The sequence below is a fragment of the Physeter macrocephalus genome, chromosome 18 (genome assembly GCF_002837175.3).
Source record: "Physeter macrocephalus isolate SW-GA chromosome 18, ASM283717v5, whole genome shotgun sequence".
Lineage (NCBI taxonomy): Eukaryota > Metazoa > Chordata > Mammalia > Artiodactyla > Physeteridae > Physeter > Physeter macrocephalus.
Window position 1 is genome coordinate 27,067,781 of NC_041231.1, and position 13,302 is coordinate 27,081,082.

The 13,302-nt window shown below is 40.5% G+C and overlaps 1 protein-coding gene across 14 annotated transcripts in view; it reads left to right on the forward strand.

The window, feature by feature from the left end:
- Nucleotides 1-13,302, forward strand: part of SUCLG2 (succinate-CoA ligase GDP-forming subunit beta) — a 363,845-nt gene that overhangs the window by 239,364 nt on the left and 111,179 nt on the right. For all 14 annotated transcript variants that reach the window (XM_024123817.1, XM_055079886.1, XM_055079884.1 and 11 more), the window contains one exon: nt 12,571-12,691. In XM_024123817.1, coding sequence (XP_023979585.1) covers nt 12,571-12,691 — 121 coding nt within the window. The remainder of the gene's footprint in view (nt 1-12,570; nt 12,692-13,302) is intronic.

A 13,302-nucleotide genomic window follows, 5' to 3' on the forward strand; every position in this document is an offset into this window, starting at 1 on the left:
GTGAGCCGTGGCCGCTGGGCCTGCGCGTCCGGAGCCTGTGCTCCGCAACGGGAGAGGCCACAACAGTGAGAGACCCGCGTACCGCAAAAAAAAAAAAAAAAAAAAAAAAAAAAGAGGCACTTCAAGGCATTTATAAAAATGTGTCAATCGAGATTCCCCTTTGGTACAACATGAACAGTCATTAAATAGATTCAAGACTACCCTTTGGATCTAGCACATAGGAAAGTACACAGTCAAGAAATAAACTCATGCTGAGGGACTGTGTGAGATGGATGAAGTGGGCTTTCACAAACAAAGGGATTTTTGTCCAGATGTTTCAGAGAATAAAGATCAGTTGCAGATGTAGGGTAGAGAGAAAGAAACTCTAACATATCAGAAAGCAAATGCTTATCTAAACTATGTGGATTCAGGTATTGTGTGTGCATGTCTGGCCTTACCAGGTGCTGTTCACTTCCTAAAAAGCTATGTGGATCTTATGTGATTTGAGAGCTTCTTTTTCCCCCTACATTTTTTCTTGTTTGTAAAGCCATCCTACACCTACTCCCTTGGAGTGTATTTTATTGTTGACCATTAATGGCTCAGTGACACACTTTATTTACTTGATAAAGCAGAATAGTGTGACTTTTGAGATAAATGTGAGGCCACTACTTGCAGCTGGGTCATTGGAGTTTCATGGAAGTTAAACATCATCTTTTGTCCAAGGCTGCAGACCTACATTTTTACTTATTAACCATCTTTTCAGGTATGTTTCCCTGTTACTTGTGTTCCTTTAGACAGACTGGGAGGCCACACGGGGATTCGGACTTACTGAGCCTGTCTGTCATTATGCTGAAAGTAAGAATTGCAAATCACCGTCTAGACGGGCCTTCCTTAGTTTTCGTTTGCAGCTAATAAACCAAATGAAGTCATTTCAGTGCTGAGAAGCTCATTTTCACCTGACAAGCTATCATTTGTCATTTATAATGGACAGAACCCAAGATACTAAAGGTTTTTGGCTTGTTTTCCTTTTCTGGCCTTTACCTTGGGTGTAGATTCAGACAGTTAATGAGCAGTAATTTCTGATTTGTAGGTGCTAGCCATCTCCCAGAAAGAACAAGGGAAAGTGTTTGAAAATATTCATTAAATGGCTTAAACTGAGTGTTCAGGTTTTTCCATTTATTTTATTGTTTCATTCATGTCCATGGATATGTTGTAGAGAGAGGAAAACTAAACTAAAATTAAGCTTCCAGTTCTAGAATCTGTTTCAGCCTCCAAAGAACGGATTTTCTCAAATTGAAGCTGAGTTGGTCAAAATAGGATGTTGTTATCAGTCTTGCTAGGAAATTATGGCTCACTCAACTCAGTATATGGAGGAAAGTTTATTTACAAGAGATTGATAATGAGAGGGGAGGTAGCGGGTATGCAAACCGTAAGAGAAAGTACAAGAGCCTGGGGCAAGTCTGAAATGAAGACTTCTCCACCTTTTGTGGAGGGACACAGCCGCTCAAGACGACCTTGCTGGGAGGGACCTGGAGGAATAGAAACACCCCAACTTCCCTCTCCTCTTGCCAAGGCTTCCCGGATGCCAGCCGGGGAAAGGAGCCCATTGATGCAGCCTCTGGAGTCAGCCTTCCGGGACCCAGAGGAGCAGGGTGGGAATGCAGATTTACAGCACACATAGGTCCCAAAGGACATCCTTTGATTGTCTGTTGAGTGTGTGCCTCAGGAGGTAGAGTGTTCTGAATCCTTTTGTAAAGGGAGTCCAACAACTTGAGAACTCCACTGAGGTCTGCAAAAGCTTAACCAGGGGAGGGAGATAATCAATGATGTAGACACTGAGGTACAGAGTTTGGTTAAATTTCATTCCTATCAGACTGTGGGGAGTGCTTTGCCAATGTAGTTTTTAATTTGCTCCAGACATGGTATTCAAACATTTGCTGAACAGCTAAATAAATACATCAAACTTCCACACAACAGATTACAGTGAGGTCAGACAGTGATATCAGTAATTTTAAAATATTGTCTACAGCAGAGCTGTTTTTCGGTGACAGTGACATCTGATGCTGCTAGTAGATGTAGAATGAATTCTATAGATTTTCCTCTCCTCCTGATTTTAAATATTACCAGGCAACCGTCCTGCCCAGACATTTCAGAAGAGCCATAATTCAAATGGGATATTGATTTTTAATAATTTCAGATATTTTAAATGGTACCTTTTTTGGAGTTTTTGTTGGTTTATGTGTTTTGCCTGAATTAATTCACCTGAATTTAAAATTTTGATGCTAAAGAATATTACCTTCAATGACATTTTTGGAATTTAAGATTCTGGGTGTAAGGTTTGGGGTTGGAGGTCTTTTTACTGGGATGAATAAAGGGTGGGACTTCAGGAAATAAATTGGAAGCTTGTTCTTACTAAGAAATATGGCAGTAAACTGATTTTCCCAAATATACTGATGAGATCTGTTATGAAAAGAAACATATGTATGTGTTTTTAAAATTATTTTACTTAAAAGAATTTTAACATAAATTTTAGTGTATAATAAATAGCTTATAACTTATTGAGATCTTAGCTGGAAGCTTATATTTTTACTTTTCCCTGTCACATATTTTTCCATTAGGGGTTTTGATAAGAATCTTTGTCAACCCCTTGTTTTTCCAGAAAACTAAATGATCAGATAGATTTGAACAGATGTATGGGGGCATCACAGGATCATTATATGCCACCTTCATCTTACATAGACTTGTTATTTACAGAAACAGTGGGTTTTGCAATTAACTAAATTTATGTTCATTTCTCTGTGGTGTGAAGTGTGAATCTGTGTGGTCCTAAGTTTTGGCTCTGTCTGCCTAGCTAATTTTTTTCTTTAATTGATGTCAGTCATGTATAAAGGCAAAAATATCACCCAGAGAAACATTTTTTTCCTTTTCTGTAGGAACAGTTACCCTGTGGAGATTATTATGTTACAACAGTAGACAGATAGATATCCTGTTTATAGATTAATAAATGGGTTCTTCACCAAGTTGCCAATTTTATGGGTGTTCTCTGTATTAACTCTCCAACTAATGATGATGGAGTATACATATTCACATTCATCAAGATGACATAAGTCTGAGATGATTGGACAAAATACTGCTCAGAAAGAATGTGCCAATAAATATTCTTAATCTGCACCAATGTAGCTTCCATTACAAATAAAATATAGATATTGCATTAAGAGCAATGAGTGTCCTGCCTTGAAAACAATTATCTGTTAAGCTGGGAAGGCAGTTTTGTAACCAAAATATTTCTTAACAGTCAATTTTAATAGCTCATTTCTTAAGTGCGTGCTGTCTCTGTCTCTCTCTTTCCTGAAGTCTTTTGAGGCTTCCAGTGAAAGCATAGAACCAAAATGCCCTTGCTCTGTTTTTTCTTTTAGCTTCAAATGGCTCTGTGGCCAAATTACACATCATGGTAGTTTTTGCAAGAGCTATTTTAAACACAGGGCACGCAAAAAGAACCTTGCGTTTGCCATTCTAAATGCTCAAGTGGTTTTTGTAATCCTGGCAATGGTTCTGATTCTCAGTTCAAAAGGATTTGGAAAATGTCTCTGTAAAAAGATAAAAAACATGTCTGTGCGGTTCCCTTGAATCTCTGTGTTCTTCAGTCCTTTTAATTTCTTGTCTCCTGTACCTGCTTTTAATGCCAACCAGTATTTCCATCTTTAGATTTTACCTTCTCCTGAAAATCCTGTTAGTAGTTGACTTTAACCACCACCACCATGTTTACTGACAACTGGGGAAGCGTTTGTGTCCCACACTTTGACCGGCCGAGGCATTCGTGGTTGCTGTTCTTGATTATAAAAGCCTTCCAGTTTTGCAGATACTTGTAAATATAACCTAAATAGTGCAATGATTGGCATCTTTGGGGAGAAGGACCCTAGATTCCTGTGTCACCTAACCACCCAATATACCAGCTCCTGAACAGTTTTCTTGATAGTTCTCTGGGGATCATATTTTCCACCCTTTGACTCTTCTGCAAAAAATGACTGAAATTGGGTATTCTAAGTTAGAACACAGATCCTTTGCTAAAGCTCTCATAAGCTAGAATCCATACTACATGACCAGATTATTTTTTTCGTGAAGCACTATATAAGCCTAATGCCTCATAGAATACACTTTAGAAAGCTTTGACTTAAGGAAATAGGCACTTGTCTTGGGAGCAAGTATGGCTTTATAATTTATATGGTTCAGTATGCATAGTATCTTTTAACCTGTTAGAATAAACCGGTATTCATAATGGAAGATGCCTTGGTCCTATCTAGTGCTGCAAGTGCATATTCAATTTTTTTTTAATTTTAATATACCTAAACATGCATAGTTAATGAGATTGTTAGTGATCATGCTGGATGTGAATTGGGTTTTCTGACTGATATTTTCTTTGTGTTGAATAAAAGCCATTAAAAGAGGAAATTGTGGGCTTCCCTGATGGCGCAGTGGTTGAGTGTCCGCCTGCCGATGCAGGGGACACGGGTTCGTGCCCCGGTCCGGGAAGGTCCCACATGCCGCGGAGAGGCTGGGCCCGTGAGCCATGGCCGCTGGGCCTGCGCGTCCGGAGCCTGCGCTCCACAACGGGAGAGGCCACAACAGAGAGAGGCCCGCGTACCACAAAAAAAAAGAGGAAATTGTTGACTAAATCTTTAAGTACTAATTATCAAAATATGTGTTAGGTAGTTCCAAAGTTAGGGAGACATCTATAACACACTTGCTTTTACTCTTTCCTCCACCACAATAGCAGGCATTGTTGGTTTTTTGTTTGTTTGGTTGGTTGGTTGGTTGGTTTTTTTTGCGGTATGCGGGCCTCTCCCTGCTGTGGCCTCTCCCGTTGCGGAGCACAGGCTCCGGAAGCGCAGGCTCAGCGGCCATGGCTCACGGGCCCAGCCGCTCCGCGGCACGTGGGATCCTCCCGGACCGGGGCACGAACCCGTGTCCCCTGCATCGGCAGGCGGACTCTCAACCACTGCACCACCAGGGAAGCCCCAAGCAGGCATTGTTAATAGGTCACAGAGCTCTCTGAACCAGGACGTGGCTGCATCATTAGTCTCCACGCAGCACTTTGAGTAGCCACTCACACAGTTACCATACCTCCCACTGGCCATTCCATGGTCTGATATTTAAAATCTGTATCAACAGTGATGTCTCTAATGGCATAATTCTCCATTAGAATTTTCCTGATCATAAAAATAGAAATAATAGCTTTGGCAAAGGGATAAATTTCAACACATCAGAAAGGGGAAAAGGGGGGCTTACCAGTCTGCAGACTGCAGAGAGGGGTCTTGTAAGGACATCTGTCCCAATTCAGGAGGGACTCTGGGTTTTGGACTCACTCTTATAACATCATGACCCCTCCATAGTCCTATCTAAGTATGGATTGCAAACCACAAACGCTGGACAACTCTTTTATCAGTAAACCGGAACATTTTGGGTTGTAAAGAACCAAAACCATTGGTCCACAAAACTATAAAAGATATCTTACCTCTGGTCCTTTTTAATTGAGCAGTGAGATTTGAAAACAAGAAATAGTTGGACACCAGAATATAGAACTCAAGACTGTGCCCCTGAAGCTTGGAAATAAAACCAAAATATAAAACCAAAATAGAACTGGGGCTCTTGATTAGTTGTAGAAGTGACTGAAAGACAGTCGGAGGGAGTGGAAAGACCATGGACTTTGAAGTAAGACTGACTTGGTCCAAGTCCTCACTCCACTGCTTAATATCTATGTGCCCTTGGACAACTTATTTAAGCTCCTTGAGTCTCAGCTTACTTGCCAGGGAAGGTTGTAGTTCATCGCTCTTAAAACCTAGGAAAATTAACATGCAATAAATGCTAATCCTCCATACCATTTTACTTATTGTAGTGAGGAGAAGATTGCAGGATACACGTATGGTGAAAAATTCAGGAATAAGTAAATAAGTAAAGCAAGGATGATTTAGACACATTTTCCTTGTTTCACCCTGCGTGGTCTCAGAGGTCAAGCTTAATGGAAACTTGGCTCTCCAACCAAATATTGCTCATCCATCAGATGTCATTTCCATGCTATCAGTTTTGGGATAACAGATAGATATTCCAAAGTTGTAATAAAATGGTTCGGTGTTTATCTTGATTAATTAAAAATGCTGAAATGTTGTTTGGGATTAAGAGTGATGTTTAAGATATTTCCTTTTATGAGCTTCTCAGGTTGGATTGTTTACTCACTAAAAGCATTTCTTCCTTGGAAGAAACTAAAAGGGCAGAGTGGGCAGGTGTTTTTCAAGAAATACTGTTGTTCTCATGTCACTTGTAAATCTGGACATCATTTGCTTTAACCCAAGGATCCTAGGGCTTGATTTCATACCAAAGAAAATAATTTCAAACTTCAAGAACAAACTGAAAGTAGAAAAGCAAGCTGTAAAAGCTCACTCAGATTTCAGCAAAAGGCAAATCTGGTCCCAAGTGGACTGATCTGTCGGCTTATTTGTAAGATTACAGCAAATCCCAAGATTGAATGCCTCACCTGAATCACTTCCTTATTGACTGACTGAATCCATTTAGACTCCCCTCTAATTTAGCAGAGTGTTTTTATTAAAGCCAGGCATACAAACATCAGTTATCCAAGCTGCATCTAATTTTCTTCACCATTTATTTTCCTTCGTTGGCCACCAATGGATTAGAAGACATGATTAGAATTCAGCAGGAAAATAAAAACAACAAAAAAGAGAAAAACAGTTCCACAAAAACAGATGCTTAAATAAGAGCAACAACTTTCAGAATTAAAATAACTTGTGATTAAAAGAAAGTCCGTATCTTGCCTAACGTAAACATGCTTGCTTGATTTTTATCAGCAGTGCCTACTGCACTGGGACTAAATTAGCAACCTGAACTGGAAGAAGCTGACAAAACGCAGTAGTTACACTTACTATGCTTAATGTATACACTACAGTGTGTTTTAAATGCAGTATAGTACTTAACTATTTGCAATAATCGTTGCAAAATGGCAGGCTTATTGCTGAAGTCTATTTGTTCATTTCCAGCCAGTGTCAGGGAGAGAAAAAGAATAAAGCAAAGGCATTCAAGTCATTTTATGAACTTGTTAAAGGTACACCTTTGTTCCAAAGGAATGGTATTAATGTTGGAATGGACACATTTATTTAATCAGCCATTGCTACAGCCTAGGTACATTAATGCTGTTGGTGAGAGTGAGAAAATGGTCCAACGAAGGAAGAGAACTTAAATTCTGAAAACCCACTATCAAAGAAATATCAAATGATGCAAAGGAGGAGTGATGGTTGCACTGAATTTGAGGATAGCCATCAGTCAAATTGTGTTGGTGTCAGGGGGTGGCAAACTATGGCCCATGGGCCAAATCTGGCCTCCCACTTGTTTATGCGAATAAAGTTTTATTGAAACACAGTCTGCTTATTCATTTACATATTGTCTATGACCGCTTTAATGTTGCAACAGCAGAGCTGAGTAGCTGGAACAGAGACTGGCCCTCAAAGCCGACTAGCCCTTAACAGAACAAGTTTGCTAACCCCTCATGTATATCAGCAGTGCCCCTACAATCACCCAGCTGTTCCAGACAGCCCTGTGTGTGGTGTGGTAAAACAAACCCTGGTTGAAACTATGACTCCTTAATAGCTAAGAAACCCTGAACTCTCAGAGCCTCAATCTATCCATGAAACAGAGGTTATAAAACCTATCTTACAAACTTAATGTGAGTGTACTGCGGATGATGCTGAATAAATGATAGTTTCCTTGCCAGACACCCTGAAGTCTTTATACGTGTCTAGAAATCGAAGGCTTTTCAGTCCCCTACTCATGGCGTTTGCTCTGTAAGACTGATTTGGTTCCTGCTGCTGTGGTCCATCTCATTTCCCACCACTTCACTTTGCAAGCCTCAGCCTCCTGTTACTCCTCTAGGTTCAGTTCAGTTTCTCAAAGGCACCAAGTTCTCTTCTGCCCCCTTGACCTTTGCCCATGGTGTTCTCTTGTCTCAAAGTACTTACTCTTTATTCCTCTCATACGCTACCTGGCCTCTTCCAGACTGTCCTTCAGATCCTACGCTAAATGTCACTGCCTACACGAGGCCCTCCCTGACCACCCAGTGTAACATGAGTCCTGTCCTATGATCTCAAAATACCCAAAGTCTCCCTCCCCTTCATAACCGATATCACGGTTTACGATTTCAGATATGGATACAGAACATTTTTTGGTCTGTTTTAGAAAAATCTTTCTTGTCAGCCTAGCTACTGGACCACACTCAATGGTTAAAAGAGTGCCTAGCACAGAGTAGGCTTTCAAGAATATATTGTTTCATTCAGCAATCTGTCAGTATTTGCCTGTCATTAAAAGGAGTCTGGATAACCTTAAAGAAAAAAAAAAAAAAACTAAAGTTTTGATTCTGATGACATACTAGCTGCATAATTTGGTACAACTCATTTTTACCTCTCTGAGCCTCACTTTTCTCATCTGTAAAATGGGATAGGTGTTACCTACCTCACATGTTTACGGCAGAATCCGCTCTGGTAATGAATGAGAAAATACTAAGCGAAGTACGTATTGTGGGACCTCAATAGGTTTGCTGGCTCCAAAAGATATTTGATGGTAAAGCTGTAGCCCCAGTGATTCTCCAGATCTTTGGTACTCTCAGTTTTCTTATCTGTAAAAATAAAATAAAATCTTGTGCAGTGGATCTGGTACCATAACTGCCTTGCTAGATGATCTTTCCTTTTGTGAAACAGTAAATAGCAACCCTTGTAATCCTCAGCCGAGAATGTAGAAAAGCCTGCTCCTGAAAGCACCTAGGAATCTTCTGGGAGAGTTTCGGATTCGTAAATAGACCTAGCACTGACTTTTAAAAAACTTGCCCTTTGCCAGGGTGGGAAAAAAAGACTATTAAAAAGTTTCTAGGGGCTTCCCTGGTGGCGCAGTGGTTGCGCGTCCGCCTGCCGATGCAGGGGAACCGGGTTCGCGCCCTGGTCTGGGAGGATCCCACATGCCGCGGAGCGGCTGGGCCCGTGAGCCATGGCCGCTGGGCCTGCGCGTCCGGAGCCTGTGCCCCGCAACGGGAGGGGCCACAACAGAGGGAGGCCCGCATACCAAAAAAAAAAAAAAAAAAAAAAGTTTCTATTGGTATTGTCATGGAGCAGCAATTAGGGGTTGTAAAAATAAATGAACACGTGAGGCACACATTGAAAATTTGACATGCTTTATAAATGCCAAGTAATAATGATGTCACAAGGCTTTCATTTTCAAACTGTCTTAATTTCATTCTCAGTTTGAGATTGCAGATTACAGTAGTTAATTATTGGCCCAGAGTGAAACCTTAAATCAGATTTCCATTAAAGTGCGTGACTGCAGCAAATTACTTTACAGGAGGAGAGAGTGGCATTGTCTCTGGTGGTGTGGGGTCTTCCCATCACTCCTGGTGGTGATTTCCTCTTGGTGCTCCGTGATACGCCACATGTCCTAAAGGATCCCATGTCCCTGAGCTACACAGCGTGTGTACTTCTGTCACTCTTCTCTCTGTCCCTGTCTCCCTTTCCCATCACTCCCCCTCTACCCCTGAGGGAGACTTTCAAAGCTTGTCTTCACCCAGCTCTGGGAAAGCAAGGAATAAGCCAAAAGAACCAAGTTCCCATCCCTGGCCTCTAGTGCCTGCCACTCTTTACCTCACCTGGATTTTCTCAGGTTACGTCCCCATTCAGCCTGTAGGTCCTGAATGAACTGACTTGGGTGACAGTTCTGCCTTCATCCTGGCTGCCTTCTTTTACCTACGTTCCTGCTCGCTCTTTGTCACCTGGAACATCACTTCTTCCAAAAGGCCCCTCTCGCTACAGCAGTCTGTACCACTGGTGGTGCCCTGGTCTTAGCTCCGTGAGACTAAGGAGCCAGGATTGTAATTGCCAGGTTGTTGGTCTGCCTCAAACTAGTCTTTGAACTCTTTGAGGGCAGTGATGACATCTTATTCATCTCCATCTCCCAAGCAGTTAACTCTGTGCCTGGTTTGGGAGATGGCCATTAAGTGTCTATTGAAATTAAGTCATTTGCTCTTGAAACCATTATTTATTAGGTGATTACACTATGTCATGGATTGTACTAGCTGCTTATAAAAAAACTCCTGTTGTAGAGGAGCACAAAGGTGACCCACCCAGGGTGTTGTATCTTGGGCATGGGGATACAGGGTGAGAGGTGAATATACTACAGTGGAGAACAGTTGTCCTTTTTTCAGCCCACCTAACAAAGCAACCTATTCATCCACCATTGGAAAAGAGGGCTTTTCCTTGGGTTCAGTACCAGTTGAAGTGGTTGGCTCGCTTTTAGCTTTGCGTTGTTGTATGAAGAGTATCTGTATTTGTCAGATACTCGTTAAACACAATGAGATACTGACATGAAAGACTCATGGGAACTGATGCTAAATGAGGCAATACCAGAATCACAGCTCATATCTGACACTTGCTCCAGGGTATACATCTACTGAGAAGCATTGGATCCCAGGGCCAGGGGCATCTTCCTGCCTCCTGTGCCTCAGTCCTGCCTATGTGGATATGTTTGCTGTGTGTGGTATGCCTACTCTATAGAACAATCATACTGTTTTAGATGGATTAAATAGAATAATTCACCCTAACTTGATGACACAGAAAAGCTTCACTGAGAAGTTGTTGACATCTCAACTCATCCCTAAGGAATGTGCCAGTTGCACCATGACAGAGGTATAGAGGAGCCACTATGTACTTTACTAGAAAGCTTAGTTCTTCTACAAAAACTGAATGAGCCTCAGCTCTTTCTGAGTTTCTCTCTTGGACCCTGTGGAGTCATTATTGCTCTTGAGTGGTTTTTGTCTTCCATTGTTCTGGCAAGCTCCTCTCCATCCCACAGCTATTTGAAAAGTACTGCTGTACCAGGCCTCAATACTAACAGCATTTTTAATAGCCATCATTAGAAAGCAAACTTCTGCTTACCAGTCAGCCTGCTGTGAATGGTAATGAGAGATTTCTTTTTTGGGAGTAGCTCCAGTGTCTAATTGGTTTGGAAAATATTGCTCATTTATTTTATTCTTAAAACATTACCTTTTTACTGAACTTCAGTAAGTTTGTGTTTCTTTTATATTCAAATTCAACATAGGTACCTTACATACCATTAGGTACCTTACAGGCATGTAATAAGCATCTCACACGTCTTATTTAGGCCTTTCAACAACTTTATGGTCTAGGTACTATTATTCCCATTTTATAGGTGGGGAAACCATGTTCAAGACAGGGTATGGCCCTTGCCCAAGATTCCAGCTCTAGCAGCTGGCATGAATGAAGAATCAGTAGGCAATCTAGAGGCTGACTTTGAGCCTTACCACTGCTACTTGTTAGCTGTGTAACACTGGGACACATCATGTGAATTTTCTGAATGGCTTTATCAGCTATAGAGGGCTAACCCTCACTGTACTTACTGTACTGTAATGCAGGGATCAAAATTTAAGATGAGGGTTCATGTAATGGCACTTTTTAAAGAGTTAAGTGCTGAACAAATGTAAGGTATCCTTTTCTCATATGTTTTGTGTAGTTAATTTAGCATATTGAAATAATGGGATTTAAAAATGGCATGTAGGACACACATATATGCTTTGCAATTAGTGTAGCATAATTTAATTGTGACTCCATTGTTGGAATTTTGATGCCTGCAGCTTGATGAACAGCCATTATCTGTGGGTGTTATCAATTAATCTAGGTAATGAATTCTCTTCATTATCTCGTTCTTCATGTTAATTATACAGGATTTTCTTACACCTATTTATCAAGTCAGGGCAAGTACAATTTTTTTGGCCCACACGCCTTTTAGTATGGAATATGTACAAGCAGGTTAACATGATGGGTTTAAATTTACATTTCTGAAAAATTCTAGTCAGTGGCTTGACTTTTCTTATATCCTTGTAGTGTGAGCTTGTATCTTTTTATTTTGGGGGTCTTTTTTTTTTTAATCAAAAAGGTCATTATCTAAGATAATTAAGCTACCTCTGACTTTTGAGAGGTATACCTCTAGCATATCAAAGAGGTATTAAGGAAACATAGAAAAATTGGAATTTTTACCTAATAATACAAAACAACAAATAATTAACGTTACTAGTTTTGAAATAGTTTATGAGGTACCAGGACAGGTAAAAATTCAAGTATAAACCATGGAGGGAAAAGACGTAACTACATGAAATTTTAAATGGCACTATTCATAAATAACATCCATTACATCTTAACATATGTTACATCTTACAGAAAAACCCAAACGAACTTTCTGGCCAGGCCAATATAAGACGCAGCAGAAGACAGTGTATAAGAAATGAGTGGTGACTGAATTCATTTTGAATTCAGAGAAGTGATTGATAGGATAATCTGGGTTAATATGGTAATGTTATATATTGATATTAATTAAATACTAAATTTTAACTTCATTTTCTGGGCCTTGTTTTATAGTTTATATTCTGTGTTTTTTTTAAAGATTATTATTTTAATTGTGTCTTGTTTAGTCAATTATTTGGGGGAATGTTGACTGTCAGCATTTTGATGGGCACCTTCCTATTTTTTATTTCAGGTTGAAGCCATCCTAGTCAATATTTTTGGCGGAATCGTCAACTGTGCCATCATTGCCAATGGGATCACCAAAGCCTGCCGGGAGCTGGAACTCAAGGTGCCACTGGTGGTCCGGCTTGAAGGTAAGTTACTGTAGATTTCCACAGTGCCAGTACCCTCCTTCTTCAGGATCAGGTGACCAGCATGTTCTGCATTCACAAACTTCCTGAGACAACATAAGGAAACACTGGATTACATAAGATGAAGCAAATGCAGTACTTCTCTGAGCTTTTTTTTTTTTTTTTTTTTTAAAGAGACACATTTATTCAGCGTCATTATCAGATTATTACATTTAGCAATCAACAGCATGGGTGCAAAAAAAAAAATCTGCATTCAAACCCTTTGTTGGAATGCTTTACACTTTCCACAGAACAGAAACTAAAATAACCTGTTATACAATTAGTCACAGATACAGTCCTCGAGTTTTTTTGCCCATACACATGAGTATTGTCTAAAACATGTCTTCTTTGTAGCAGCTAGGCCCTGCCACCACTGTGCTTGGCTGAGTTCACAAATGTGTTGTAACCTGTAGCTTCCCTGTCACTTCTCTGGCTCTCCTCTCCTGCTAAGCTTTGTTTCCTGGCAGTAATCAAAACCTTCTGCCGCTGCCATAGCTACTGCTGCTGCTGGAACCACCTTGGTTTCGGGGTTTGGCAAAGTATTGGCCTCCACCACCATAGGGGCCAGAACTTCT